The sequence below is a fragment of the Stomoxys calcitrans genome, chromosome 2 (assembly GCF_963082655.1).
Source record: "Stomoxys calcitrans chromosome 2, idStoCalc2.1, whole genome shotgun sequence".
NCBI classification, from domain to species: domain Eukaryota; kingdom Metazoa; phylum Arthropoda; class Insecta; order Diptera; family Muscidae; genus Stomoxys; species Stomoxys calcitrans.
Window position 1 is genome coordinate 33,928,131 of NC_081553.1, and position 27,247 is coordinate 33,955,377.

General features: G+C 38.8%; 1 protein-coding gene across 1 annotated transcript in view; it reads left to right on the top strand.

Moving 5' to 3' along the window:
• LOC106087742 (protein serrate) overlaps positions 1 to 27,247 on the top strand; it is a 146,345-nt gene that overhangs the window by 18,836 nt on the left and 100,262 nt on the right. The window contains exons 2-3 of the mRNA XM_013252885.2: positions 11,374 to 11,491; positions 13,427 to 13,617. Coding sequence (XP_013108339.2) covers positions 11,374 to 11,491; positions 13,427 to 13,617 — 309 coding nt within the window. The remainder of the gene's footprint in view (positions 1 to 11,373; positions 11,492 to 13,426; positions 13,618 to 27,247) is intronic.

Here is a 27,247-nt window from a genome sequence, read left to right on the forward strand (position 1 = left end):
TGGATATCAGATCCGTTTTCTACTCTCAAATACCTTAGATTTGAGTCGCATCATGCCATAATGGGTCAATGAACCTATTTGACGTATTTTTAGGAGAAAAAGCACAACCAAGACCTGAACCCAAATTTTAATGTCAAATTCGTAATCTCCTCCCAACTACCTTTCATTTGAGTCCCATACAGCCATGGTAGGCTTATTTGCTCATTTTGGAGTATTTGGGGGTGGAGCGACCTCCTATACTTGGACCTAATTTTATATGCCATATTTGTAATATACTGCCAAATAATTTTAGAGTCCCATATTGATATGAACGTCGAATATATCTGTTTAGACGAGTTTTATGGTTGGGACGGCCTTGGACCCAAAGTTTTAACACGATATTCGTTTTCTAGTCTCAAATACCTTTCATTTGATACCCATATTGTGTTTATCGGCCAACTTTTGATTTTGGGTTGTGTTTCTGGGGAACGATATTGGGGGCGGGCCCCACCCCGTGCCCGCTTCCTGCCACCATCCGATATCAAACAAGTTCTTTGAATGACTTTTTTAAATGAAAAAGCACCAGTCATAGAAAAACCCCACCTCCAAAATTTCAGGAAAATCGAATAAGAATTGCGCCCTCCAGAGGCTCAAAAAGTCAAGACCCAAGATCGGTTTATATGGCAGCTATATCAGGTTATCAAACGATTTCAATCATAATTAGCGCAGTTGTTGAAATGGATAACGAAACACGTTATACAAAATTTCAGCCAAATTTCAGAACCAGAATGACATATGGAAAATTTTAACCGTATTGAATAAGAATTAGACCCGCTAGCAGCTCAAGAAGTCTTATAGGGAGATCGGTTTATATGGCGGGTATATCAGGTTATGGACTGATTTAAATTATACTTGGCGCAGTTGTTGGGAGTCATACCGGAACACTTCATGCCAAATTTCAGCCAAATCGGACGAGAATTGCGCCCTCTAGAAGCTCAAGAAGTCAAGCCCCAAGATCGGTTTATATGGCAGCTATATTAAAACATGAACCGATTTGGCCCATTTACAATCCCAACTGACCTTCACAATTAAGAAGTATTTGGAAAAAATTTCAAGCGACTAGCTTTACTTCTTCGAAAGTTAGCGTGTGGATGTGGACGGATGTGGCTAGATCGACTTAAAATGTCATGACGATCAAGAATATATATCAGGTTATCAACCGATCTCATATAGCCACAATTGGTTAATATGCCCATTTGGGACGTTATCGGGGGTTGTGTTGACCCCCTATACTTCAATCAGATTTTGTATGCCAGATCTGTAATCTACTCCCGAATACCTTTCATTAGAGCCCCATATTGATATGAACGTTCAATTTGTCTGCTTGGAGGAGTTTTGGGGTTAGGGCAACTTCCTGGTACCCAATTTTTCTTACCATATTCGCATTGTACTCTTCAATACCTTTTATTTGATACCCATATTGTCATTATCGGTACTCTTTCATTTTTGGGTAGTACTTTTGGGGTAAGGGGGAGGGCCCCTCCCCCTTCCGATATCAAAAAAATTATGTAGCCTATGTTTCCTTCCAGACCAACCTACACACATCTGTGAACATTTCAAGGTAATCTGTTCAGCTGCTTTTGAGTCGTAAAATTCTAAGACGTTTTAACGATGTTGCAATCAGGCTGTAGTATTTAAAAATTGCGATATTGAGCTGAAATTTTGCTCAGACTCGTAGTTCTTCCATAAGCAGGTGAGGTTTTTTGGATATATGGATTTATGGGTCTTAAGCCCATAAAAGCCGCAATTATTAGCCGATTTCGCTGAAATTTGAAATGGAAAGTTGTTCTGAGCTTTCCGAAATCCGAGTCAAATATGGTTGAGATTGGACCATATTTATATATAGCTGCCATATAGACCGATCTGCCGATTAAGGGTCTTAAGCCCATAGAAGCCGCAATTATTAGCCGATTTCGCTGAAATTTGAAATAGAGAGTTGTTCTAAGCCTCCCGACATCCGTCTCAAATGTGGTGCAGATGGGACTATTCGGGGTCTTAAGCCCATAGAAGCCGTAATTATTACCCGATTTCGCTTAAATTTGAAATAGAGAGTTGTTCTAAGCCTCCCGACATCCGTCTCAAATATGGTGCAGATCGGACTATAGCTAGATAGAGCTGCCATAAAAAGCGGATATATTGCGCGATTTTGGACGGATTACAACTTTGACTTGTATTAGAGTTCTGGGGACCTCAATCAAATATGATCCAGACCAGCCTCAATTTGCATATCACAATATTTCGCTTCAATATTTGATCATTGTTAAATACTTCAGGCAAAAAAAATGTTTAATGCACTTTCATTAAAATAAGGGCTACAATATTCAACCCATGGATATCAATCTCCCCACTCTTCACCTTGACTTGACAAAAACTTCTGCAAAACTAAGAAACGCTGCTGCAATCTGTTGCAATGAGTTGAACTCTTCAAACACACAATGAAAAAACAACCCCGATGATTGATCTTTAGAAAATTGAAGCTTTTTTTCCATTGTTTTAAGCTTGTCGAGGCATCTGTTAAGGAGCACATGAAAAACCGGAATAGCTAAGAGGAAGAAGAGCAACAATACAATGAGACTGACGACATTCATTCTGTACGTATGGGACATAGATGTTGATGATGATGATCACAGGTGTGGATCTGGGAATACAACAACAGCCAGTCGAATACGATGATTTCCTCCTCTTGGAAGGCCGTTGCATACACGGCACAGGGAAACAAAATGTAAAAAAAAAAAAATTCGATCCGATAAAAATGAGAATATAAACGAAGAAAAACAGACTAAGATGATGGTTGGAAGAAAAAAAAAACAAAAAAATCCAAAACTGGACAGCAGATAAAAAAGAAAAGCTTTGGAAAAAATGGGACGAAAAACCAAACACATACACATGAGAATGGCGATGATGATGATGATGACAACGGCAAAGAAGATACCATGACATTAACCGACATTGATCAATCCTCACGGAATGTAAAGAAGATTATGCTGCATGAGGCAGCATTACAATCGTGGACACTCAGAGTTTCAGATGTTTGAGGATGATGATTCTACTGTTGCTGCTGATGGTGATGACGTTGAGGTTTTCTTGATGCTGGTGGATGTGAATGAAATTGGCGACCATGTTGTCCATGCAAGTGACGTTGATCAAAGAGCTTGACGAGGTGGGTTGTTTATACCGCACCACCATCACCACCACCACCATCACTTAGTGCAACAGGGATTTATTTATATAAAAAAAGGCATTGGTCTGAAGAAGTTGAACAGAGAGGCCCATGGATAAGTCCACATTATTAGCAAAAATCTCTCTCGGTTGAGGTTTTAAACGATATGATTGGGTGGCCTGAACATCAGGACATTTTTTCAGTGGTGGTTTTCCCCTCCTAATGCTGGGGGCACTTGTGAGGTACTATGCCTCAAAAAGGTGTCGTCTTGCGGCAAGTCGTTCGGACTCAGCTACCAAAAAAGAGGCCCCTAATCATTGAGCTTAAACTTGAATCGGACAGCACTCATTGATATGTGAGAAGTTTGCCCCTGTTCTTTAATGGAATGTTGATGGGCATATTTGGTTAACATTTGGATTAGGGCCCATTATTCATGCGATTTTAGTAAAATTTGATATGTTGTATGAATTTTTCATACCCTTTATGAAAGATCTGACTAAAATTCATCGATATAATGCAAAAGCATGCATTATTTCATAAACTCTTTTGAAACTTTTAAATGAATTGCAACTGACACATTCATATCAAACTTTTTGCTACTGGATGTGTTAAAAATTTGGGATCTTGACTATGGTCCTGTCCCATAACATTTCTTATATATTTTCTTTAAATTATATCACTCGCATTCAACCCTGGTGTAGTTTACCAATAGAGGTGTTCTGCTCAACTTTAATTATACCCACCACCGAAAGATGGGGCTATATTAATTTTGTCATTCCGTTTGCAACACATCGAAATATCCATTTCCGACCCTATAAAGTATATATATTCTTGATCAACATAAAAATCTAAGACGATTTAGCCATGTCCGTCCATCTGTCTGTTGAAATCACGCTACAGTCTTTAAGAATAGAGATATTGGGCTGAAACTTAGCACATATTCTTTTTTATACCCTCCACCATAGGATGGGGGTATACTAATTTCGTCATTCTGTTTGTAACACCTCGAAATATATGTCTGAGATCCCATAAAGTATATACATTCTTGATCGCCATGTCATTTTAAGTCGATCTAGCCATGTCCGTCCGTCCCTCCGTCCGTCTGTCTGTCTAAAGCACGCAAACTTTCATAGGAGTAAAGCGGTTGGGACTGTAAATGGGCCAACTCGGTCCATGTTTTGATATAGCTGCCATATAAACCGATCTTGGGTCTAGACTTCTTGAGCCTCTAGGGGGCGCAATTGCACGTAGTGTTTTGGTATCACTTCCAATAACTGGGCTAAGTATGGTTAAAATCGGTTCATAATCTGGTATAGCTGTCATATAAACCGGTCTTGGATCTTGACTTCGCCAATAGAGGGCGCAATTCTCGTCCGTTTTGACTGAAATTTTGCAGGTGGTGTTTTGCTATCACTTCCAATAACTGCGCTACGTATGGTATAAATCGGTCCATGTTTTGATATAGCTGCCATATAAGCCGATCATGGGTCTTGACTTCTTGAGCCTCTAGAGGGCGCAATTCTCCTCCGATTTGACTGAAATTTTGCACGTGGTGTTTTGCTATCACTTTCAACAACTGCGCTACGTATGGTTCTAATCGGTCCATGTTTTGATATAGTTGCCATATAAACCGATCTTGGGTCTTGACTTCTTGAGCCTCTAGAGGGCGCACTTCTAGTCCGATATGACTGAAATTTTGCACGTAGTATTTTGGTATCACTTCCAACAACTGTGTTAAGTATGATTTAAATCGGTTCATAATCTGGTATAGCTGTCATATAAAGCGATCTCGGATCTTGACTTCTTGAGCCTCTAGAGGGCGCAATTCTCATCCGATTTGTCTGAAATTTTGCATGGAGTTCTGTTATGACTTCCAATAATTGTGCTGAGTATGGTGCAAATCGGTACATAACCTGATATAGTCGCCATATAAACCGATCTGGGATCTTGACTTTTTGAACCTCTAGAGGGCGCAATTCTCATCCGATTTGGCAAAAATTTTAAACAACGGCTTCTCTTATGACCTTCAACATACGTGTCTAATATGGTCTGAATCGCTCAATAGTTTGATACAGCTCCCATATAATCCTATCTCCCGATTTTGCTTCTAGAGCCCCTATAAGGTGCAATTCTTATCTGAATGAACTGAAATATTACACATTGACTTCTACAATGTCCAGCATTCATTTATGGTCCGAATCGGACTATAACTTGATATAGCTCCAATCGCATAACAGTTCCTATTCAAATTTCTTTGTTAAAAAAGAGATACCGCCCATGGAACTCGACAAAAGCGAGCCATGATGGAGGGTATATAAGATTCGGCTCGGCCGAACTAAGCACGCTATTACTTGTTTGTCCATAAGCAGGTTATGTTTGAATATGGGCTATATCGGACTATATCTTGATATAGCCCCCATAGAGACCGATCCTCCTATTTAGGGTCTTAGGCCCATAGAAGCCACATTTATTATCCAATTTTACTGAAATTTTAGGCAGTGAGTTGTGTTAAGCCCCTCGACATCCTTCGTCAATTTAGCCCAGATCGGTTCAAATTTGCATATAGCTGCCATATAGACCGATCCGCCAATTTAGGGTCTTAGGCCCATAGAAGCCTCATTTATTGTCCGATTTTGCTGAAATTTGGGACAGTGAGTTGGGTTAGGCCCTTTGATATCCATCGTCAATTTGGCCCAAATTTGCATATAGCTGCGATATAGACCGATCCTCCGATTTAAGGTCTTAGGCCCAAAGAAGCCACATTTATTATCAGATTTTGCTGAAATTTGGGACAGTGAGTTGCGTGATACCCTTCGACATCCCTCTTCAATTTAGCCCAGATCGGTTCAAATTTGCATATAGCTGCCATATAGACCGATTCGCTGATTTAGGGTCTTAGGCCCATAAAAGCCACATTTATTATCCGATTTTGCTGAAATTTGGTACGGTGAGTTGTGTTAGGCCCTTTGACATCCTTCTTCAATATGATCCAGATCGGTGTTATGTTAAATATAGCTGCCATATAGACCGATCTCTCGATTTAAGGTCCTGGGCCCATGAAAGGCGCATTTATTGTCCGATGTCGCCGAAGTTTGGGTCAGTGAGTTGTGTTAGGCCCTTCGACATCCTTCTTCAATTAGGCCCAATCGGTCCAGATTTGGATATAGCTGTCATATAGACCGATCTCTTGATTTAAGGCCTTGCGCCCATAAAAGGCGCATTTATTGTCCGATGTCGCCGAAGTTTGGGACAGTGAGTTGTGTTAGGCCCTTCAACATCCTTCTTCAATTTGGCCCAATCGGTCCAGATTTGGATATAGCTGTCATATAGACCGATCTCTTGATTTAAGGTTTGTGGGCTCATAAAAGGCGCATTTATTGTTCGAAGTCGCCGAAATTTGGGCGCTCGTCATACTTCTGCTATATGGCACAGATCGGTCTAGATTTGGATATATCTGCCATATAGACCGATCTCTCGATTTAAGGTTTTGGGCCCATAAAAGGCGCATTTATTGCCCGATGTTGCCGAAATTTGCGCCAGGGAGTTGTGTTAGGACCTTCGACATGCTTCGTCAATTTGGCTCAGATCGGTCCAGATTTGGATATAGCTGTCATATAGACCGATCCTCCGATATAGGGTCTTAGGCGTATTTATTGTCCGATGTCGCCGAAATTTGGGACATTGAGTTAGGTTAAACCCTTGACATATTTCTGCAATATGGCACAGATCGGTCAAGATTTGGATATAGCTGCCATATAGACCTATCTCTCGGTTTTTTGTTTTCTGGCCAGAAAAATCACATTTATTGTTCGATGTCGCCGCAAGTTGGGACAAATTTGACACATTGACTTATGTTAGGCTTTTCGACATCCATGTTGTATGTTTAAGATCGGTTTATTTTTAGATATAGCTACTAAAAAGACTAATATTTTGTTATACACAATTGAACAATGGCTTGTACTTATTAGTATTTGATCCAAATTGGATCATTTTTGGAAATAGTTGGAAAGGAAAAGCATTTTTTGTATTATTTTTTCTTTGAAAAATTTCGAGATATCCTTATACAACACAATAAACCAAAACCAGTGTTTAAGAAAAATCATCTCTAATATGCCTTACATTATGAAGAAATGAAAACTTCATATTTGTATAGTCGATTTAACTCCAAGCCAGGTGTATTCCCTGTTGTAAATGCAATATGTCCTCAAAATTAAAATGCCGCCTGGCCAGTTTATTTTTGTCGGTCAGCCATAAGCTTCACTAAAATAATTCCACATAACTCGAAATAGATAAAAACCTACTCAACTTGAATTTCTCATCCACCTTCCCCTATGGATAATCGAAACACGAATTTCACGATGGTCAAAAATGTTTACCTTTAAAAGTCAATGTTATTGAACATTTATTTTTCGTTTATCGTTTTCTACTCCTTCAACGTCTTATATTGTGATGTGTGTTTCCTAATGATGAAGAAGATAATACTGATGTCGGCTGCCTCATGTCTTTGCCTCATGGTGATGACAATTGTTGGTGGCAAACGTTGCAGCACATAACAAGAGAAATTGCTTATCCACAAAGGCCTGTGGACGATGACAGACCAAAGATAGCTTTTAAAGGATTCATAGGAAAAAGAAAATTTAACCAATTTGAGTTTTTGGCAAAGTATCGGTTACAGTGTCAGTGTGATTTAAAAGTGAAAATCTAGTTAGAAGGAAATTTTAATTTTCGTTTAAAGGAAAAATATAGAAAAAATCCATATTATTTAGGAAAAATTAATAAAAAGAAATTTAGGAATATGAAGCTTTTTAGTTCAGTTCACTTCGTCCCCAAGTCCAAGGTTAGATTAAGAAGGTTGAGACCAAGGCACTTTGCCCAGCGAGATATCGTTTGGATTGATCGGCCGGGACGAATCTAATGGATCGCATTTGTCGAGTTCCTTGCCTGGTATCTCTTTTTAGGTAATCAAAGAATAATGGATAAGAATTGTTACGCTATTAGAGCTATATCAAGTTCTAGTCCGACTCGGCCAATACGTGAATTGAATATTGAAGACCATAGTAGAAGTCATTGGGTAATATTTCAGTCCATTACGATAAGAATTGGGCCTTGAAGGAGCTCAAGAAGCAAAGTCTTGAGATCGGCTTACATGGGAGCTGTATCAAGCTAAAGATCGATTCAGACCATATTATACACGTATGTTGAAGGTAATGAGAGAAGCCGTTCTACAAAATTTCATCTACATCGAATAAGAATTACGCCCTCTAAGAAGTCGAGAACACAGATCGGTTTATATGACAACTATATCAGGTTATGAATCGATTTAGATCCTACTTAGCACAGTTTTTGCAAGTCATAACAAAGCACTTCATGTACAATTTCAGCCAAATCGGATTTGAATTGCGCCCTCTAGTGGCTTAAGAAGTCAAGAGCCCAGATCGATTTATATGGCAGCTATATCAGGTTATGGACCGATTTAGATCCTACTTAGCACAATTTTTGCAAGTCATAACAAAGCACTTCATATACAATTTCCGCCAAATCGGATGAGAATAGCGCCCTCTAGTGGCTCAAAAAATCAAGATCCCACAGCAGTTTATATGGCAGCTATTTCAGATTATGGACCGATTTGAACCATACTTAGCACAAAACACCTCAGATACATTTTCAGCCAAATCAGATAAGAATTGCGCCCCCCCCCCCCCCCCCCCCCCCCCCCTTAGTGGCTGAAGAAGCCAAGATCCAAAATCGGTTCATACATAAGTATCTTTTATATGGGACTCGGTTTGTTTGTTCCGTAAGACTGAAAAACGGCAGAACCGATTTTCTCGAAATTTTCGCATATTGTGTTGGTCTGGAAGGAAATATAGGCTTTATAATTTATCGGTATCGGAAGGGGGAGGGACCCTCCCCTTTAAGCCAAAATGTCCTATCGGGACAATATAGCTATTAAATGATAGGTATTGAAGAGTAGAATACGAATACGGTACTAAAATTTGAGTCCTAGTACCCATCGGGCCACCCCAACCCCAAAACTCCTCCAAACAGGCATATTGGACGTTCATTTAAATATGGGGCTCAAATGAAAGGTATTCGGGAGTAGATTACGAATATGGACAAAAAGTAGGAATAGGCTTTATAATTTATTGATAACGGAAGGGGGACGGACCCTCCCCCTTATGCCAAAAACACAACCCAAAATCAAAAGTGGACCGATCGGGACAATAGAGGTATCAAATGAAAGGTATTGGAAGTAGAATACGAATATGGTTTTAAAATTTGAGTCGAAGTACCAATCGGGCTACCCCAACCCCAAAACTCCCCCAAACCGACATATTGGACGTTAATTTAAATATGGGGTTAATTTATATGGGGAGTAGATTTCGAATCTGGCATACAAAATCAGATTAAAGTATGGGGGGGTCACGCCAAACCTCAAAAATGCCATTAGACTCACCATCACGACTATATGATACATAGCTGAACCGATTTTCTTAAAATTTTCATAGATTGTGTACGTTTGTCTGGAAGGAAACATAGGCTTTATAATTTTTAGATATCGGGTGAAGATATGGCACCCAAATTAATATTCTTCCGAATTTGATAAATATTGCAATTAAGTGCTCATTTGTTAACCGCTTCTCTCGAAATTTGGCAGGAAGGACTTTCTTACAACTGCTAATATTACTGGTGAAATTCATAGAAATCGGTTCACATTTAGATATAGCTGCCATATATGTATATCGCCCAATTTTTCACTCCTAGAGCCACTACGAGCGCATTTACTGACCAATCTTGCCAAAATTGTGTACAATACTCTCCCCGACACCTACCACAACATCTAGGAAGTGTGGTCGAAATCGGTTCAGATTTAGATATAGCTCTCATATATATATTGGTCCGATTTTAAGACACATCGCAATAAAGTGCTCATTTGTTAAGCGATTCTATCAAAATTTGGCAGGTAGAATTTTCTTATGACTCTTAGCATTATTGGTGAATTTCGTAGAAATCGGTTCAGACATATACCATAATGCAAAGTGTGATATTTTAAGAGCTATAGGTCCTTTCGGTCTTTCATTAAATGTTGCATTGCCATTTACTAAAAACTGTCTAAATGACTCGGATTTAAAACCTAACCAAACTTACGAAAGTGCACACCCAATCCCAGATTAACGCCTCAATCATTGATATCCTGTCACTTGAGAGTTTAAATGTAACGTCAAATTTTTACCTAGAACTAAACAGAATTATTCTTATCCCAAAATAATCGATTGCCTATTCAAACTTCCATTACATGCAAAAGTTGCCAATCGCTTTTTAATAAATCAACCCTTATGCAATTTAAAATGGGCAGGCAGGCATGGGAGGATTTCTTTTTTTTTACTTCAATTTTTCATTTTCAAGATTTAACACATGCTTCGTTTCGAAGAAATCACTTTAATAAGCGTTGTTTTCCTGCGTTTAACTTGGCAACATTCATCAGCAAACAGGCACTTCGCTTTCAACGGAAATTGTCTGGATTCCTGTCGCAATGCAATGGTACTAGGCTCACATCTTGACAAAGACGCTTGCCAGACAGACAATGTCAAATTGAAAAGGGACATGTAATTGAAGGAAGATTGTCATATTTGTTATAATTCCTTTAAATCGAGTTATGCTTAAGTTTTATTAATGAACTTGATGTCATGTAACAAGTCACATAAAAATACCTGCCCCCTTCCCCCCTTCAACTTTGTCTGGAAGTGAGACAACTTCAGGCATGTAAACGTTTTTAACTAATGGCCAAGGATAGTTAAAGAGCTAGCCAAACTAGTTTGTTGTGTTTGTTTCTTTGTTTTGAATTTTTCCCCCTTAGGGAAAAGAAATCAAAATGAAAATATCTACCAGCTATCCCTTTAAATCGCACTAAAGTGGCGTCATGTGGTTTTGTGATAATCTATGGACTAAGCGCCTTTTAATTGTGGTTCACTTGTTCTATAACAAAGTAAGGTGCATAAGCTTTTTGTGGTTTTCCAGTTCATAATTGTGGTTGTGGCCAACATGAGAGTTTTATGATTTAAGATTTAATAACTTTTAAAAGTCGGTGAGGATTTTTTAAAGGTCTACCATTAGTAAAATATATTAGGCAATTTTTCTTTTTTTTAATGCAAACTTTCCTTTTTGATCATTTTCAGATATCAGCCATTGGTAACTTCGAATTAGAAATATTAGAAATTTCAAATACAAATAACCACCTGTTAACGGGTTATTGCTGTGGTGTTCCTTTAGAGATAAGAAGTACAAAAACAACAGGTGAGTAAGCTAAAGAAAACAATTGGGTTGCCCAAAAAGTAATTGCGGATTTTTCATATAGCGGCGTTGACAAATTTTTTCACAGCTTGTGACTCTGTAATTGCATTCTTTCTTCTGTCAGTTATCAGCTGTTACTTTTAGCTTGCTTTAGAAAAAAAGTGTAAAAAAAGTATATTTGATTAAAGTTCATTCTACGTTTTATTAAAAATGCATTTACTTTCTTTTAAAAAATCCGCAATTACTTTTTGGGCAACCCAATATTTTGTATCCAAAAATTGGAATAAAAACAAGTAAGAGCGTGCTAAGTTCAGCCGGACCGGCTTATATACCCTCGGACCGAATCTTATATACCCTCCACCATGGATCGCATTTGTCGAATTCTATGCGCGTTTTCTCTTTTTAAACAAACAGAGACTATTGAATAAGAACTGTTATGTTATTGGAGCTATATCAAGTTAAAGTCCGATTCGGGTCATATATGAATGCTGAACATTGTAGAAGTCATTGTGTAATATTTCAGTTCATTCGGATAAGAATTGCGCCTTGTAGGGGCTCAAGAACCAAAATCGGGAGATCGGTTTATATGGGAGCTATATCAGGTTATGAACCTATTTAATCCATACATGGCACAATTGTTGATGGTCAAACTAAAACACTTCATGCAAATTGTCAGCCAAATTGGATAATAATTGCGCCGCTAGAGGGCGCAATTATTATCCGATTTGGTTGAAATTTTGAGTGAAGCGTTGTGGTTTGACCATCAAGAACTGCGCGGTATATGGCCCAAATAAGTTCGCAACCTGATATAGGTCCAATATAAACACATCTTCCGATTATATCTCTTGAGCCTCTAGAGGGAGCAAGTCTTACCCGATTTGACAGAAATTTTGCACAACGACTTCCTTTATGACCTTAAACAATCGTGTTAGATATGACCTGAATCGGTCCATAACCTGATATAGCTGCCATATACACAGATCTCCCAATTTTATTTCGTGAGCAATTTTACGGCGCAATTCTTGTCCGATTTGCCTGAAATTTTGCACAATGAATTCCACTAGGTCTCCAACAACCAAACCAAGTATGGCCTCAATTGGTTCTTAGCTTATTATTGCTGAAATAGCACAGCAATTCTTATCCATTATCCTTTTTTTGCCTATAAAGAGATATCGTCCATAGAACATGACAATTGCTATCCATGGTGGAGGGTATATAAGATTCGGCCCGGACGAACTTAGGACAAACCGATCTTGGGTCATGACTTCTTCAGCCTCTAGAGGGCGCAATTCTTATCCGATTTGACTGAAATTTCGCACATAGTGTTTTGATATCACTTCGAACAACTGTGCGTATGGTATGGTTCACATCGGTTCATAACCTGATATAGCTGCCATATAAACCGATCTTGGGTCTTGACTTCTTGAGCCTCTAGAGGGCGCAATTTTAATCCGATTTGACAGAAATTTTGTACAACGGCTTCTCTCATGACCTTTAACATACGTGACTAATATGGACTGAATCGATCAATAGCTTAATAACACTCCTATATAAACCTTTCTCCCGATTTTGCTTCTTGAGCCGCTACAAGGCGCAATTCTTATCCGAATGACTTCTACAATGTTCAGCATTCATTTATGGTCCGAATCGGACATTAACATGATATAACTCCAATAGCATACCAGTTCTTATTCAATATTCTCTGTTTGTCTAAACAGAGGTGCCGCGCATAGAATTCGACAAATGCGATGCATGGTGGTGGGTATATAAAATTCGGCCCGGCCGAACTTAGCACGCTCTTACTAGTTCTATTTGAAAATGTCATTCAAAGATCTTGACAAATGCGATCCATGGTGGAGTGTATATTAGATTCGGCCCGGCCGAACTTTTATTTGTTTACTACTGTTTTTAATATTCCTCCATATTTTCGCCCCTTAGGTTGTCCGCCCTGTTCAACAGCGTTTCGTTTGTGCCTCAAAGAGTACTCAGCAGCCGATCAGGTGGCCCCGAGTATATCAACGGGTTGCTCGTTTGGTAAGAACACAACGGCGATATTGGGTGGTTCCAGCTTTGTGCTAAGTGATCCAGTGAGAGGTGCCATGGTCTTGCCATTCACATTTCGTTGGACGGTAAGTAAAAATAATGAAATTTGCTCAAACTTATCTCAAACTTATAAAAAAAAAAATTAAAAAGGAAAACATTGCTGTAATAAGTTTTGTGATTTTAGTTGTTTTGTTGGTTTCAATTAGTTTTTATATAAGTTTTTAAATTTCAACGAAACCTATATAATAATTTAAGGGTACCACCGAATAAAAGTATTCGGTGGTACGAAACGAAACCTATATAATAATTTAAGGGTACCACCGAATAAAAGTATTCGGTCATATCACAACAAACATGCTACAAAAACTATTTTTGTTATCTTACTAAGAATTGTACGATGTGATTGCCAATGTTTGAGTGTGTATGTCTACTTCATTATGCTTCGAGGGCTTCACACTTTCTTTAGGAACTAAAGCGTAAATATATATTTTTTTTTTTTGGAACCATGCCAAAACCGCAATGAACTGATAAACCACTAAAACTAAACATTTGCTAATAAGTACTACGCCACCACATAAATAGCTTGGTAAACAAACATCAATGCAATGACGTAGACTAGTCTGGATTGAAAAAATGTACGAATTTTCTGGATTAGGGCAATATAGAAAAAACAACTGTTTTTGTGTTTAATTCCCATTGGACATGATGACGGACTCCAATGAGACTGACTTATAAAAAAAAAACACTGCATTGCTACAATTCATGTGGCTTATGAATTGAGAGTATTTAATGCTTCATTGAATAATGAGGAAGTCGTCTTTCTTTTAGTTTTCTTTTTACACCCTACACCACTACTGTGGTACAGGGTATTATAACTTAGTGAATTATTGGGTTGCCCAAAAAGTAATTGCGGATTTTTTAAAAGAAAGTAAATGCATTTTTAATAAAACCTAGAATGAACTTTAATCAAATATACTTTTTTTACACTTTTTTTCTAAAGCAAGCTAAAAGTAACAGCTGATAACTGATGGAAGAAAGAATGCAATTACAGAGTCACAAGCTGTGAAAAAATTTGTCAACGCCGACTATATGAAAAATCCGCAATTACTTTTTGGGCAACCAATAGAATTTCCCGGGAAATCTGTATCAACGAGTAGTTGTAGTGTTTCTTCACTAGACATTGTCCATTCATTCTCTGACCTCAGGTCTCGAGGACAGAATCTTCCTTAGCCTAGGGAGATTCAGATTTAGATATAGCTCCCATATATATGTATCGTCCGATTTGCACTTATGTGGCCGTAGTAACGACAATTTTCAAACGATCTGTTCGGAAAACGTCGCTTCAGATTAAGATGTAGCTCTCATATACTTGTAGCTTTTGCCCGAATTTGTAATTTTAGGGTAGGTGTAGGTGTATTATATAGTCGGCGTCGCCCGACTGGTTTCATTTTATCAACTGTGCCATAATAACTTTATAGAGAAACAAATCTAAAAATTTATCACAGCACCTGATTACGCTCATAAGACCCGACTCATCAAACCTCATTTCAAATATTTAGCCCATTTATTTTAAAGCCCTTGTCTTTCTTGGGGTATTACAAATTTCCCCATTTATGACATGACTAATGATGTTTATGCTCCCCACCATCAACAACAACAAAAACAAAAACAAAAATCCCAAAAAAAAAACTCCGGGTAGCAAACGGTAAAGCAAATTTTCTATGACTCTACCATGAAAAATCCTCCTGTGGCGAATGGGGTACTTATGTCGACTCACTCAAGATTTTTGTACAAAAATGTTTACATAGTTCTTAAATAGCGCTTCTCAGCACAATCAACAACAAATTGCTGGCTACAAATGAACATTTAATGTAATCAATGTGTGCGCATGCGTACATACTTCAATCAAACACAAGTTGAACAACAACAACAACAGACCAATGAATATCAACACACAAAAATATTTGGATGTGGGGGCCTCTTTGAGGTGTTGTTGGTTGGTTAAAAACAAATTTATCATTTACTCAAGTTCAACATTTATCAAAAATTCACACAAAAAGCCGCTTGCCGTTTACAAACGCAAGCGCTCATAAACTATTTGAACGGATTGATAAATTCAATGAAACAAACGAAGACAAACTGTGATATAAAAAATCAAAAAAAAAAAAAAAATACATTAATTGTGAAATAAACGGCCAGCAAATGTTGAATAGAAAAAAAAATCAGAAATACCTTCCTTATATGAATGCAATGGTTAACAAAAACATCACTTCGCTGTTATGAAAAAAAAACCATTAATATAATTTTCAGCGGTGTCTAGAATTGAAAAAAAAACCCAACAAATATTCTTTGGAAAATGTTTGATCAAAAATTTCCCCAATGCTAAGAGACTGCTTATGAATATCCATTAAATCCATATTTTTCATACCCTAATTGGAAAAAAATTAATTTTTGTGGTTATTATAAAATACGATTATATGCCATAACATCATTTGTAAAGCATGTTCTATTATTATTTTTATTGATTTTCTGATAACACTTAACAAAGAATCAATAAAAGAGTTCAACTAAACTCTGTTTGTGCAATGGGGTCTATCAAACACTGCTGGTGCTGTTACATGGACAAGCACGTTCGAGTATGTGTCTTAAGTCTTTCGTTTTAAGTGCCTCCTCATATTGTGTTGGCAAGACCACAACATTAATGGATTGCACACTTGTATCACGTTATGATCGTTACAAAAACATAAAAACGCTGCACTTGTTTTAAACGTTTTAACTACTTTGGCCGCAAAAAAAAAATTAAACATTATGATTTTATGCTTGTCTATCTACTTTCATCCACTTGAATCTTGCCATTATGTGCTTAAAACACTTTTTTCAACTTTAAGTAGCAATTAAACAAGAAATGGCTTTAAAACTAATGCAAACAAAACATTTTTCACATTTTATGAGATGAAAAGTAACAAATTAAAAAAAAAAAAGTAAAAAGGCGTTAAGTTCGGCCGGGCCGAACTTTGGATACCCAACACCTCAGGTATATATGTGAACCACCTTTCGTCAAAATCCAGTGAAAAATGCATACCTTATGCCCCACAGCAGCTATATAGACATATCGTCCGATTTAGACCAAATGCTTATAAGTACAAATCATTGTTCAACCGAGAGATCGGTCTATATGACAGCTATATCCAAATCTGGACCGATCTGAGACAAATTGACGAAGGATGTCGAAGGGCTTAACACAACTCACTATCCCAAATTTCAGCACAAACGGATAATAAATGTGGCTTTTATGGGCCTAAGACCCTAAATCAGATGATCGGTCTATATGGCAGCTATATCAAAATCTGGACCAATCTGAGCCAAATTAAAGAAGGATGTCGAAGGGCTCAACGCAACTCACTGTGCCAAATTTCAGCAAAATCGGATAATAAATGTGGCTTTTATGGGCCTAAGTCCATAAATCGGAGGATCGGTCTATATGGCAGCTATATCCAAATTTGGACCGATCTGGGCCAAATTGACGAAGGATGTCGAAGGGTCTAACACAACTCCCTGTTCCAAATTTCAGCAAAATCGGATAATAAATGTGGCTTTTATGGGCCCAAGACCCTAAATCGGAGGATCGGTCTATACGGCAGCTATATCCAAATCTGGACCGATCTGGGCCAAATTGACGAAGGATGCCGAAGGGCCTAACACAACCCACTGTCCCAAATTTCAGCAAAATCGGATAATAAATGTAGCTTTTATGGGCCCAAGACCCTAAATCGGAGCATATGGAGCAATGTGCCTTGGAAAAGAGGTCTCGTACGAGGGTATTGGAGAAAGTCCAAAGACTGGCCTGCGTCGGAATCACCTGGACATGTAGCCTACTGGGGGCGGTATTCGGAATTGGCGAAACTCCGACTACCTGCCAACGGTACCGACTGAGATAAGGCTGGGCATTCACGATACATTTTTCTAGGAGCGATGAATGGAAGACGAATTCTGTGTTTGAGGCGCATGAAACCTCGATCTTCATTGTTTTTCCAAAATGGATTCAGTGACTGGATTGGGAGTCTATTCCGACGCACTCAAAACCGAAATGTCTTTGAGACTTCGTCCCATTTGTCGAGCTACTTAATAAAGTAGAAGAATGGCCAGACCGGCGTCCCACAGTGGAATTGAACTAAAACAAACTAGAAAACACTATGCCATTGGAGAACGGAGAGAGATAACTCTTTGAAATTTGAATTTGTTAAAGCTGAGGTGTTATCGAGATTAGGGCCCTAGGTGCTTCGGGCACCTCTAGGCAGGAATTTCGAAAAATTGTTCGGGCTGCCAAATCTAGCTTTGTGGTCTGATTTTCAAAATTTTAGTGAAAACCAATGGAGATATCTTAAAAATTCATTTTGAAATTTGCAGATATAAAGGTGTCTTTAAAAAAAAAGAACAAAAATAAATTCTGCACGATTTTTTTTACAAAATCCCCAAAATACGCATTTTACGATGATTTCAAAATCGGTATTTTTAGTAAATCTGCTATGGAGGCTACAGTGTCGGTAAAGAGGCTGCCGAAGAGAAGGAATGGATCACTGATAGGAGTATTAACTCGGTGAAGATTCCCCGGGTCATCAAGGAGTGAGATTGAATATAGCTACCATATAGACCGATCTCTCGATTTAAGGTTTTGGGCCCATAAAGGGCGCTCGTATTATCCGATGTCGCTGAAGTTTGGAACAGTCAGTTAAATTAAGCCCCTCAACATATTTCTACAATATGGCATAGATCGGTCCAGATTTGGATATAGCTACCATATAGACCGATCTCTCGATTTAAGGTCTTGGCCCGATTAAAGATGCATTTATTGTCCTATGTCGCCGAAATTGGGGACAGTGAGTTGTGTGAGGCCTTTCGACACCCTTATTCAATTTGGCCTAGATCGGTTCAGATTTGAATATAGCTGCTATATAGACCGATTTCTCGATTTAAGGTATTGAGCCCATAAAGGGCGCTCGTATTATCCGATGTCGCTGAAATTTGGAACAGCCAGTTAAATTAAGCCCCTCAACATATTTCTACAATATGGCATAGATCGGTCCAGATTTGGATATAGCTACCATATAGACCGATCTCTCGATTTAAGGTCTTGGCCCGATAAAAGATGCATTTATTGTCCGATTTCGCCGAAACCTATGACAGTGAGTTAAGTTAGGCCCCTCAAAATTTATTTGCAATTTGGCCTAGATCGATCAAGATTTGCATATAGCTGCCATATAGACCGATATCTCGATTTAAAGTTTTGACCCCATAAAGAGCGCATTTATAATCCGTTTTCACGGAAATTTGATATTTCTATAGGGTATGCGGCTATGATATGGGGTATGGGTAAGGTTTGCATTTGACAGCGGATTTTGACGAAAGGTGGTTTACATATATACCCGAGGTGGTTTGTATCCACCTTTTAACTTGTTGTCAATGATTTTATATTTTATATTGCTCTTATTGTCATAAAAAAATGAAAAAAACAACGAAAAATCACCTTCAACTACTACAAATTCACGGGGATACACCTAACGAGTCGTTCTTTTAAAAAATATTAATATTCTTGACCAAGCGAAAGTAAGCGATTTTGTCTTGATCGTGTTCGACCACAAAATAACAAAAAAAACTGTGCAACAATCAACGCGGTAGCAATGCAACTTTGTAATGACATGAGACAAAAAGTCCCTTCACTATTGACCAGCAACAAATAATCAGAGGCAAAGGTTTAAGTAGCGATATGCATATTGCTAGTGAAAAATAAAACTAAAACGAAGTTTTTCCCCTTAAAAAGCATGAATCCCAATTTTGAACTTAAATCTGAAGAAAAATGTTTATCTTCTGGAGAAAAACAATTGACAGCTTTAACAATTTTAACGACAATGTTTTACAGCTAATGAAATTGTGAATAGAATACTAAATAGGCTTGAACATCAGTTTCATCGAAGTGAACGTACTCATGTTGTTTCCTTTTTGTTGTCTGAAGTAGTAAAAATATTTAAAACCTACTGATGTCAATAATGCTGACATAGCCAAATGGTCAGATATGGTGTCCAGTTTTGTTTTCATTTACGTTATGTAAAACCTTTGCTTAATTATGTTGGAAGGATACCAAAATACACTACATTTTTGCCTAACAAATGCAAATTTTGCCCATGAACATTCCACTAAGGAACAGGGGTAAACTTCTCACATATCAATGAGTGCAGTCCGATTCAAGTTTTAAGCTCCTGTTTATAGCCCAGTCCGAACGGCGTGCCGCAGTGCGACACCTCTGTGGAGAGCAATTTTACATGGCATAGTACCTCACAAATGTTACCAGCATTAGGGGGGGAAAACCACCGCAGAGCATTTTTTCTGATGGTCCCGCCAGGATTCGAACCCAGGCGTTCAGCGTCATAGGCGAACATGCTAACCTCTGCGCTATGGTGGCCTCCAGAATCTTTTACAGATGAAAATAGAAGGAAGACTAATAAGAGGGAGAAATTCAAAAGGATCAATCAATCAATGAGTGCAGTCCAATTCAAGTTTTAAGCTCAATGGTAAGGCGCCTCCTTTTTATAGCCCAGTCCGAACGGCGTGCCGCAGTGCGACACCTCTGTGGAGAGAAATTTTACATGGCATAGTACCCCACAAATATTGCCAGCATTAGGAGGGGAAAACCAACGCTGACCATTTTTTCTGATGGTCTCGCCAGGATTCGAACCCAGGCGTTCAGCGTCATAGACGGACATGCTAACCTCTGCGCTACGGTGGCCTAACACCTGGTCTGATATTGGGGTAACTGAACATTTCTATCCCATTTAACTGGGCACGTTTTGTCAATTAAAGAGCTAAACAAAACCAGCCTTAATTTTTCAAGGATATCATTAACAGATGCGTCTTGTAACATCTTTGGCTTGAATATCACACCACTATGGAATGTAGAAAGTGTTGGTAGGCTTCTCTTGAGCCTTTCTATGATCTCTAATCATAGTGAAACGAAATTAAGAAAAAATTTTGTATTTAAAGACTTTTTTTTTAGTTTAAATGAAAAAAAAAACTACTCTAAAGTTTGAGGCACCTTTTGCCCTTTAACTTATACCACATTTCTTCTACTTTAAGAAACCCCCTTCCATAGCATGTAGTCTGATTTTGCCAAGTACTTGCTCCCATAGACTGACCAAGAGAAAGATGGTTTCTATTATATTCTCGATCGATGCAGCTATAATTTTTCCATAGATAGATAATAGATTTATGGTCATGGTTGGTGTGGAAACATGATTCGTTGCACACTGTATGATTAAACGTGGAAAACTCGCACAGTTTTCATGTTGACTTTGCTATGTGGCATCAAGAGCCAACCCGTTGCGGCCATTGCAATGCTGCATGCATGCACCAGCAGCCCCCCACATTATGACTTTGAAATAGTTCAAACGCTTCGCATCGTTTTTTTTTTTTTTTTTGTTAGTTGTTGTTTCCTCTCATTTTTGCAAGTATTGCCAAGTATGGCTGGTAGAGCGGGCTCGCGTACCTTGCAATCATGGCAGCAAAAACCTTAAAAGCAATTAAAGTTTGAACGACGTAACCCAGCTGGAAGCCAGGAAATTCTCATTTAAAAGTCTAAAGATGCACCCAGCAAGCTCAGATGCTAGCAAACTCATAGCCTCGGAGACGGGCGATGGAAGTTGAGGCTGCGGATGCTCTTGGTACTTGTGCTTTGGGGATATGCATGTTTGTGTGAGACTATAGACAACTGGACACCAGACTTATAGCTACATATGCCATTTAGTTATTTTCTTTAAGCTATTTTTGGCTTTCTTTTAGCGCCGACTTGTAACAGATTTTTTGATTTCTGCTGGCCTGATATTGGCCTGAAATTGTGTGACAGTCAGTATAGGCTATGCACTACATAGACAAATGTTTCTGTGAAACTGGCAAGATAGGCGGGGTATATGATCACTGTAATTGTGTTGTACGGCCTATGATGATTAAGTTGATTTCCAATGTTTATGATAACCACCGAATGCTAATGATTGTTATTTTGAAAGTTATGAGATATCATACAATTTTATTTGGGAAACTTTCCAATAGTTGGGTTTTGTAAAATCCAAAAAAAAAGAGGTAAAAACAAGTAAAAAGGGGTTAAGTTCGACCGGGCCGAACTTTGGATACCCACCACCTCGGGTATATATGTGAACCACCTTTCGTCATAATCCTGTAAAAATACATAATTTATGCCCCCTAAGCAGCTTTATCGAAATATGATCCGATTTGGACCAAATTCGACACGGATATTGAGTGGTCTAACAAGTAAAAAGGTGAAATTTCAGCGAAATCGGATTGCGCTTTTTATGGGGCCAAGACTTTAAATCGAGAGATCGGTCTATATGGCAGCTATATCCAAATCTTGACCGATCGGAGCCAAATTGAAGTCGAATGACGAAGGGCCTAACACAATTCACTGTCCCAAATTTCGGCGACATCGGACAATAAATGCGCCTTTTATGAGCCCAAAACCTTAAATCGAGAGATCGGTCTATATAGCAGCTATATTCAAATCTGTACCGATCCGAGCCAAATTGAAGAAGGATGTCGAAGGGCCTAACACAACTCACTGTCCCAAATTTCGGCAAAATCGGATAATAAATGGGCCCAAAACTTTAAATGTAGAGATCGGTCTATATGTCAGCTATATTCAAATCTGGACCGATCGGAACCAAATTGAAGACGAATGACGAAGAGCCTAACGCAATTCACTGTCCCAAATTTCGGCTACATCTGACAATAAATGCGCCTTTTATGAGCCCAAAACCTTAAATCGTGAGATCGGTCTATATGGCAGCTATATCCAAATCTGGACCGATCTGAACCAAATTGACGAAGGATGTCGAAGGGCCTAACACAACTCACTGTCTTAAATTTCAGTAAAATCGGATAATTAATGTGGCTTTTATGGGTTAAAGACCCTAAATCGGAGGGTCGATCTATAAGGCAGTTATATCCAAATCTTGACCGATCTGGACTAAATTGACGAAGGATGTCGAAGGGCCTAACACAACTTACTGTCTCAAATTTCAGCAAAATCGGATAATAAATGTGGTTTTTATGGGCCTAAGACCCTAAATCGGAGGATCGGTCTATATGGCAGCTATATTCAAATCTGTACCGATCCGAGCCAAATTGAAGAAGGATGTCGAAGGGCCAAACATACCTCACTGTCCCAAATTTCGGCGACATCGGACAATAAATGCGCCTTTTATGAGCCCAAAACCTTAAATCGAGAGATCGGTCTATATGGCAGCTATATCCAAATCTGAACCGATCTGGGCCAAATTAATGAAGGATATCGAAGGGCCTAACACAACTCACAGTCCCAAATTTCAGCAAAATCGGATAATAAATGTGGCTTTTATGGGCCTAAGACCCTAAATCGAAGGATCGGTCTATATGGCAGCTATATCCAAATCTGGACCGATCTGAGCCAAATTGAAACAGTATGTCGAAGGGCCTAACACAACTCACTGTTCCAAATTTCGGCGACATCGGACAATAAATGCGCCTTTTATGAGCCCAAAACCTTAAATCGAGAGATCGGTCTGTATGAGGGCTATATCAAGATATAATCCGATATAGCCCATCTTCGATCTTAACCTGCTTATGGACAAAAAAATAAGCTGTACAAAGTTTCAGCTCAATATCTCTATTTTTAAAGACTGTAGCGTGATTTCAACAGACAGACGGTCAGACGAACATGGGTGGATCGTCTTAAATTTTTCCTCTGATCAAGAATATATACACTTTTTAGGGTCGAAAATGGATATTTCGGCGTGTTGCAAACGGAATGGCAAAATTAATATACCTCCATCCTTCGGTGGTGGGAATAAAAAGTGGAGTATGGTCCAAATAGGTCTATATAAAGATATGGCCCCCAATATAAACCGATCTCCCGATTCAACTCCTTGGGCCTCAACAGGTCCCAAATATTAACCGATTTGTCTGAGATTTTGTATGATGACATGTGTCAAGAATTCCAACAACTACCACAAGTATGGTCCAAATCGGTCTACAATCCGATATAGCTCTCATATAAATCGCTTCGATCTCCCAACTTAAAATCTTGGGCCTGCAGAGGGTTCAATCCTTATCCGATTTGGCTGAAATTTTGCACAATGACTTCTACACTCAAAAACGCTGACAAGTATGGTCCAAATCGATATATAACCTGATATAGCTCCGATTTAAACAATCTCCTGAATCTCTTAAGCCTACAGAAGGCGTTTACTTTAATCCACGCCTGAATCCTTGAATTGTGTTTTCCGTTTTACAGATATACGGTGTTTATGTAATGTTTTGGGTTTTGGTGTATTCAGGGGACAGTGGTAGAATTTTTTAACCCCGTTTCCAAAAAGTGAACGAAACATATTTTTTTACAAAATTATCCAAAATATTGAACTGGTGCAAGTTTGTGCATCTGAAATTTAGCTGTTTTGATTCAGGACACTTTACTGAAAAGCACTGCAAATGAATAAGAATGGTGCGGGCTTTGTGGGGCTTTAACATAGCGCTATAAAAAATAGTCTAAAGGCGTTAAATCGTATAATTTAGGTGGCCAATTGACCGGTCCCGAAAGTGAAATAAAATGTTCACCGAACTCGCCTTTCAATAAGTCCATTGTTATGCGTGCTGCGTGGCATGTGGCACCGGCTTAATAAAACCACATGTCTTGCAAGACAAGCTCTTGCATTTTGGGCAAAAAAAATGGATATCATCTCTTTGTAGCGCTCACCATTCACAGTTACGTTACGTTTCGCATCATCTTTGAAGAAGTACGGTTCAATGATGCCACCAGCCCATAAACCGCACCAAACTTTCATGCTACAGTCTTCAAAAATAGAGATATTGGGCTGAAATTTTGCACATATTCTTTTTTTTTTCCTTAAGCAGGTTAGGTTCGAAGATGGGTTATGTCGGCTAAATCTTGATATAGACCCCTTACAGACCGATCCACCGATTTAGGGTCTTAGACCCATAAAAGCCACATTTGTTATCCGATTTTGCTGAAATTTGGAACAGTGAGTTGTGATAGGCCCTTCGACAAATTTCGTCAATTTGGCCCAGATCCGTTCAGATTTGGATATAGCTGCCATATAGACCGATCCTTCTATTAAGGGTTTTAGGCCCTGAAAAGTCACATTTATTTTCCGATTTTGCTGAAATTTTGGACAGTGAGTTGTGTTAAGGCCTTCGACATCCTTATTCAATTTGGCCCAGATCGGTCCAGATTTAGATATAGCTGTCATATAGACCGATCCTCCGATTTAGCGTCTTAGGCCCATAAAAGCCACATTTATTATCGGATTTTGCTGAAATTTGGGATAGTGAGTTGTGCTAGAAACCTCGACATCCTTCGTCAATTTGGCCCAGATAGGTCCAGATTTGGATATAACTGTCATATAGACCGATCCTCCGATTTAGGGTCTGAGGCCCATAAAAGCTACATTTATTAACTGATTTTGCTGAAATTTGGCACAGTGAGTGGTGTTAAGACCCTCGACATCCTTATTCAATTTGGCCTAGATCGGTTTAGATTTGGATATAGCTGCCAAATAGACCTCTCCTCCGATTTAGGGTCTTAGGCCAATAAAAGCCACATTTATTATCCGATTTTGCAGAAATTTGGGACAGTGAGTTGTGTTAGGGCCTTCGGCATCCTTCGTCAATTTGGCTCAGATCGGTTCACATTTGGATTTAGCTGCCATATAGCCCGATCCGCTGATTTAGGGTCTAAGGCCCATAAAAGCCACATTTATAGTCCGATTTTTCTGAAATTTGGGACAGTGAGTTGTGTTAGGCCCCTCGACATCCTTCGTCAATTTGGCCCAGATGGATCCAGATTTGGATATAGCTGCCATATAGACCGATCCTCCAATTTAGGGTCTTAGACCCATAAAAGCCACATTTATTATCCGATTTTGCTGAAATTTGGGACAGTTAGTTGTGTTAGACCCTTCGACATCCTTCGTCAATTTGGCCTAGATCGGTTCAGATTTGGATATAGCTGCCATATAGACCGATTTCTCGATTAAAGGTTTTGGGACCATAAAAGGCGCATTTATTATCCGATGTGGCCGAAATTGGGGACAGTGGGTTAAATTAAGCCCCTCGACATACACCTGCAATGTGCCACTGATCGGTTCAGATTTGGATATAGCTGCCATATAGACCGATCTCTCGATATAAGGTTTTGGGGTCATAAAAGGCGCGTTTATTGTCCGATGACGCCGAAATTTGGGACGGTGAGTTGTGTTAGGCCCTTCGACATCCTTTTTAAATTTGACCCAGATCCGTCCAGATCTATATGGCAGATCTGGACGGATCTGATAACCGATAACTCGATTTATAGTCTTGATAAAAGTCGCATTTATAATACGATATCAGTGAAATTTTACACATTAACTTATGCTAAGCATTTCGACATCCGTGTAGTACATGGTTCAAATCGGTTTATTTTTAGATATAGCTACTTAAAAGACCAATATTTTGTTATACACAATTGAACAATGACTTGTAATTATTAGTATTTGGTCCAAATCGGAACATATTTCGATATAGCTGCTATGGGGCATAAAGTATGCATTTTTCATCGGATTGTGACGAAAGGTGGTTTACATATATACCCGAGGTGGTGGGTATCCAAAGTTCGGCCCAGTCAAACGTAACGCCTTTGTACTTGTTATCTCTCTCCTGTTTGGGGACTCTCTTTGCAGGTCCTAGTCCGCACGCAGTTTGCTATTTTTGCCTTATATTATAGGGCCTTTCGTTGTCTGTCTAAGTCTCTGTTCCCCCAAATAGGTTGCGATCCTCATAACCACTCATCATGGTTCCTGGCAGCAGATTTTCTGCCAATTGAAGGTCCTTTCTATTAGAAAACAAGTTACTTATGGTCCAAAGCTTTGTTTCAACGCTCTTTGTATATCGGTTGCAGTTGGTATTTCTGAGGTTCCCGTTTGGGGGGTCGTTGACAGGAGATAACATCAAATCATAGAAGATATATCTATGAACTGAAAAGGAGTCCTCCTCTGACACTCTCCAATTCTGAAAATAGTGTAATCGAGATTCGTCAAAGTTATGCCATCACCTCTGGCCTATTACGTATTTGGAAATTCGGAACATTACCAATATTATTGGTTGCCCAAAAAGTAATTGCGGATTTTTCATATAGTCGGCGTTGACAAATTTCTTCAACGGCTTGTGACTCTGTACCTTCTGTCAGTTATCAGCTTTTACTTTTAGCTTGCTTTAGAAAAAAGTGTAAAAAAGTATATTTTGTTCTTTCTTTTAAAAAATTCGCAATTACTTTTTGGGCAGCCCAATACAAACACACAGGCCGCAATTCACAATAAACTCATAAATCGACTACCCTCCCATTGTGGTTGATGCTCATTGGCATAGCAACCCAAGATCAACCGAATCCTCCGGTGGTTCTCGCACATTAGCCTTTAAATTGCCTTGGTGGACGGGTCGGTCTCCTCCCAGGGCAAGTAAACCGATAAGCTCAGAAAGGGACCAAAATTTTTGGTCTTCAACCTCACAGTCATCAGATCACCATTTACTAGTTATATCTCCGTATTTTTAACAATTTTGCACGAAATTTGCTATGTATTGTTTTATTACCCACGCGAACAACTCTGCTGATTTCAGTTGAGTTCA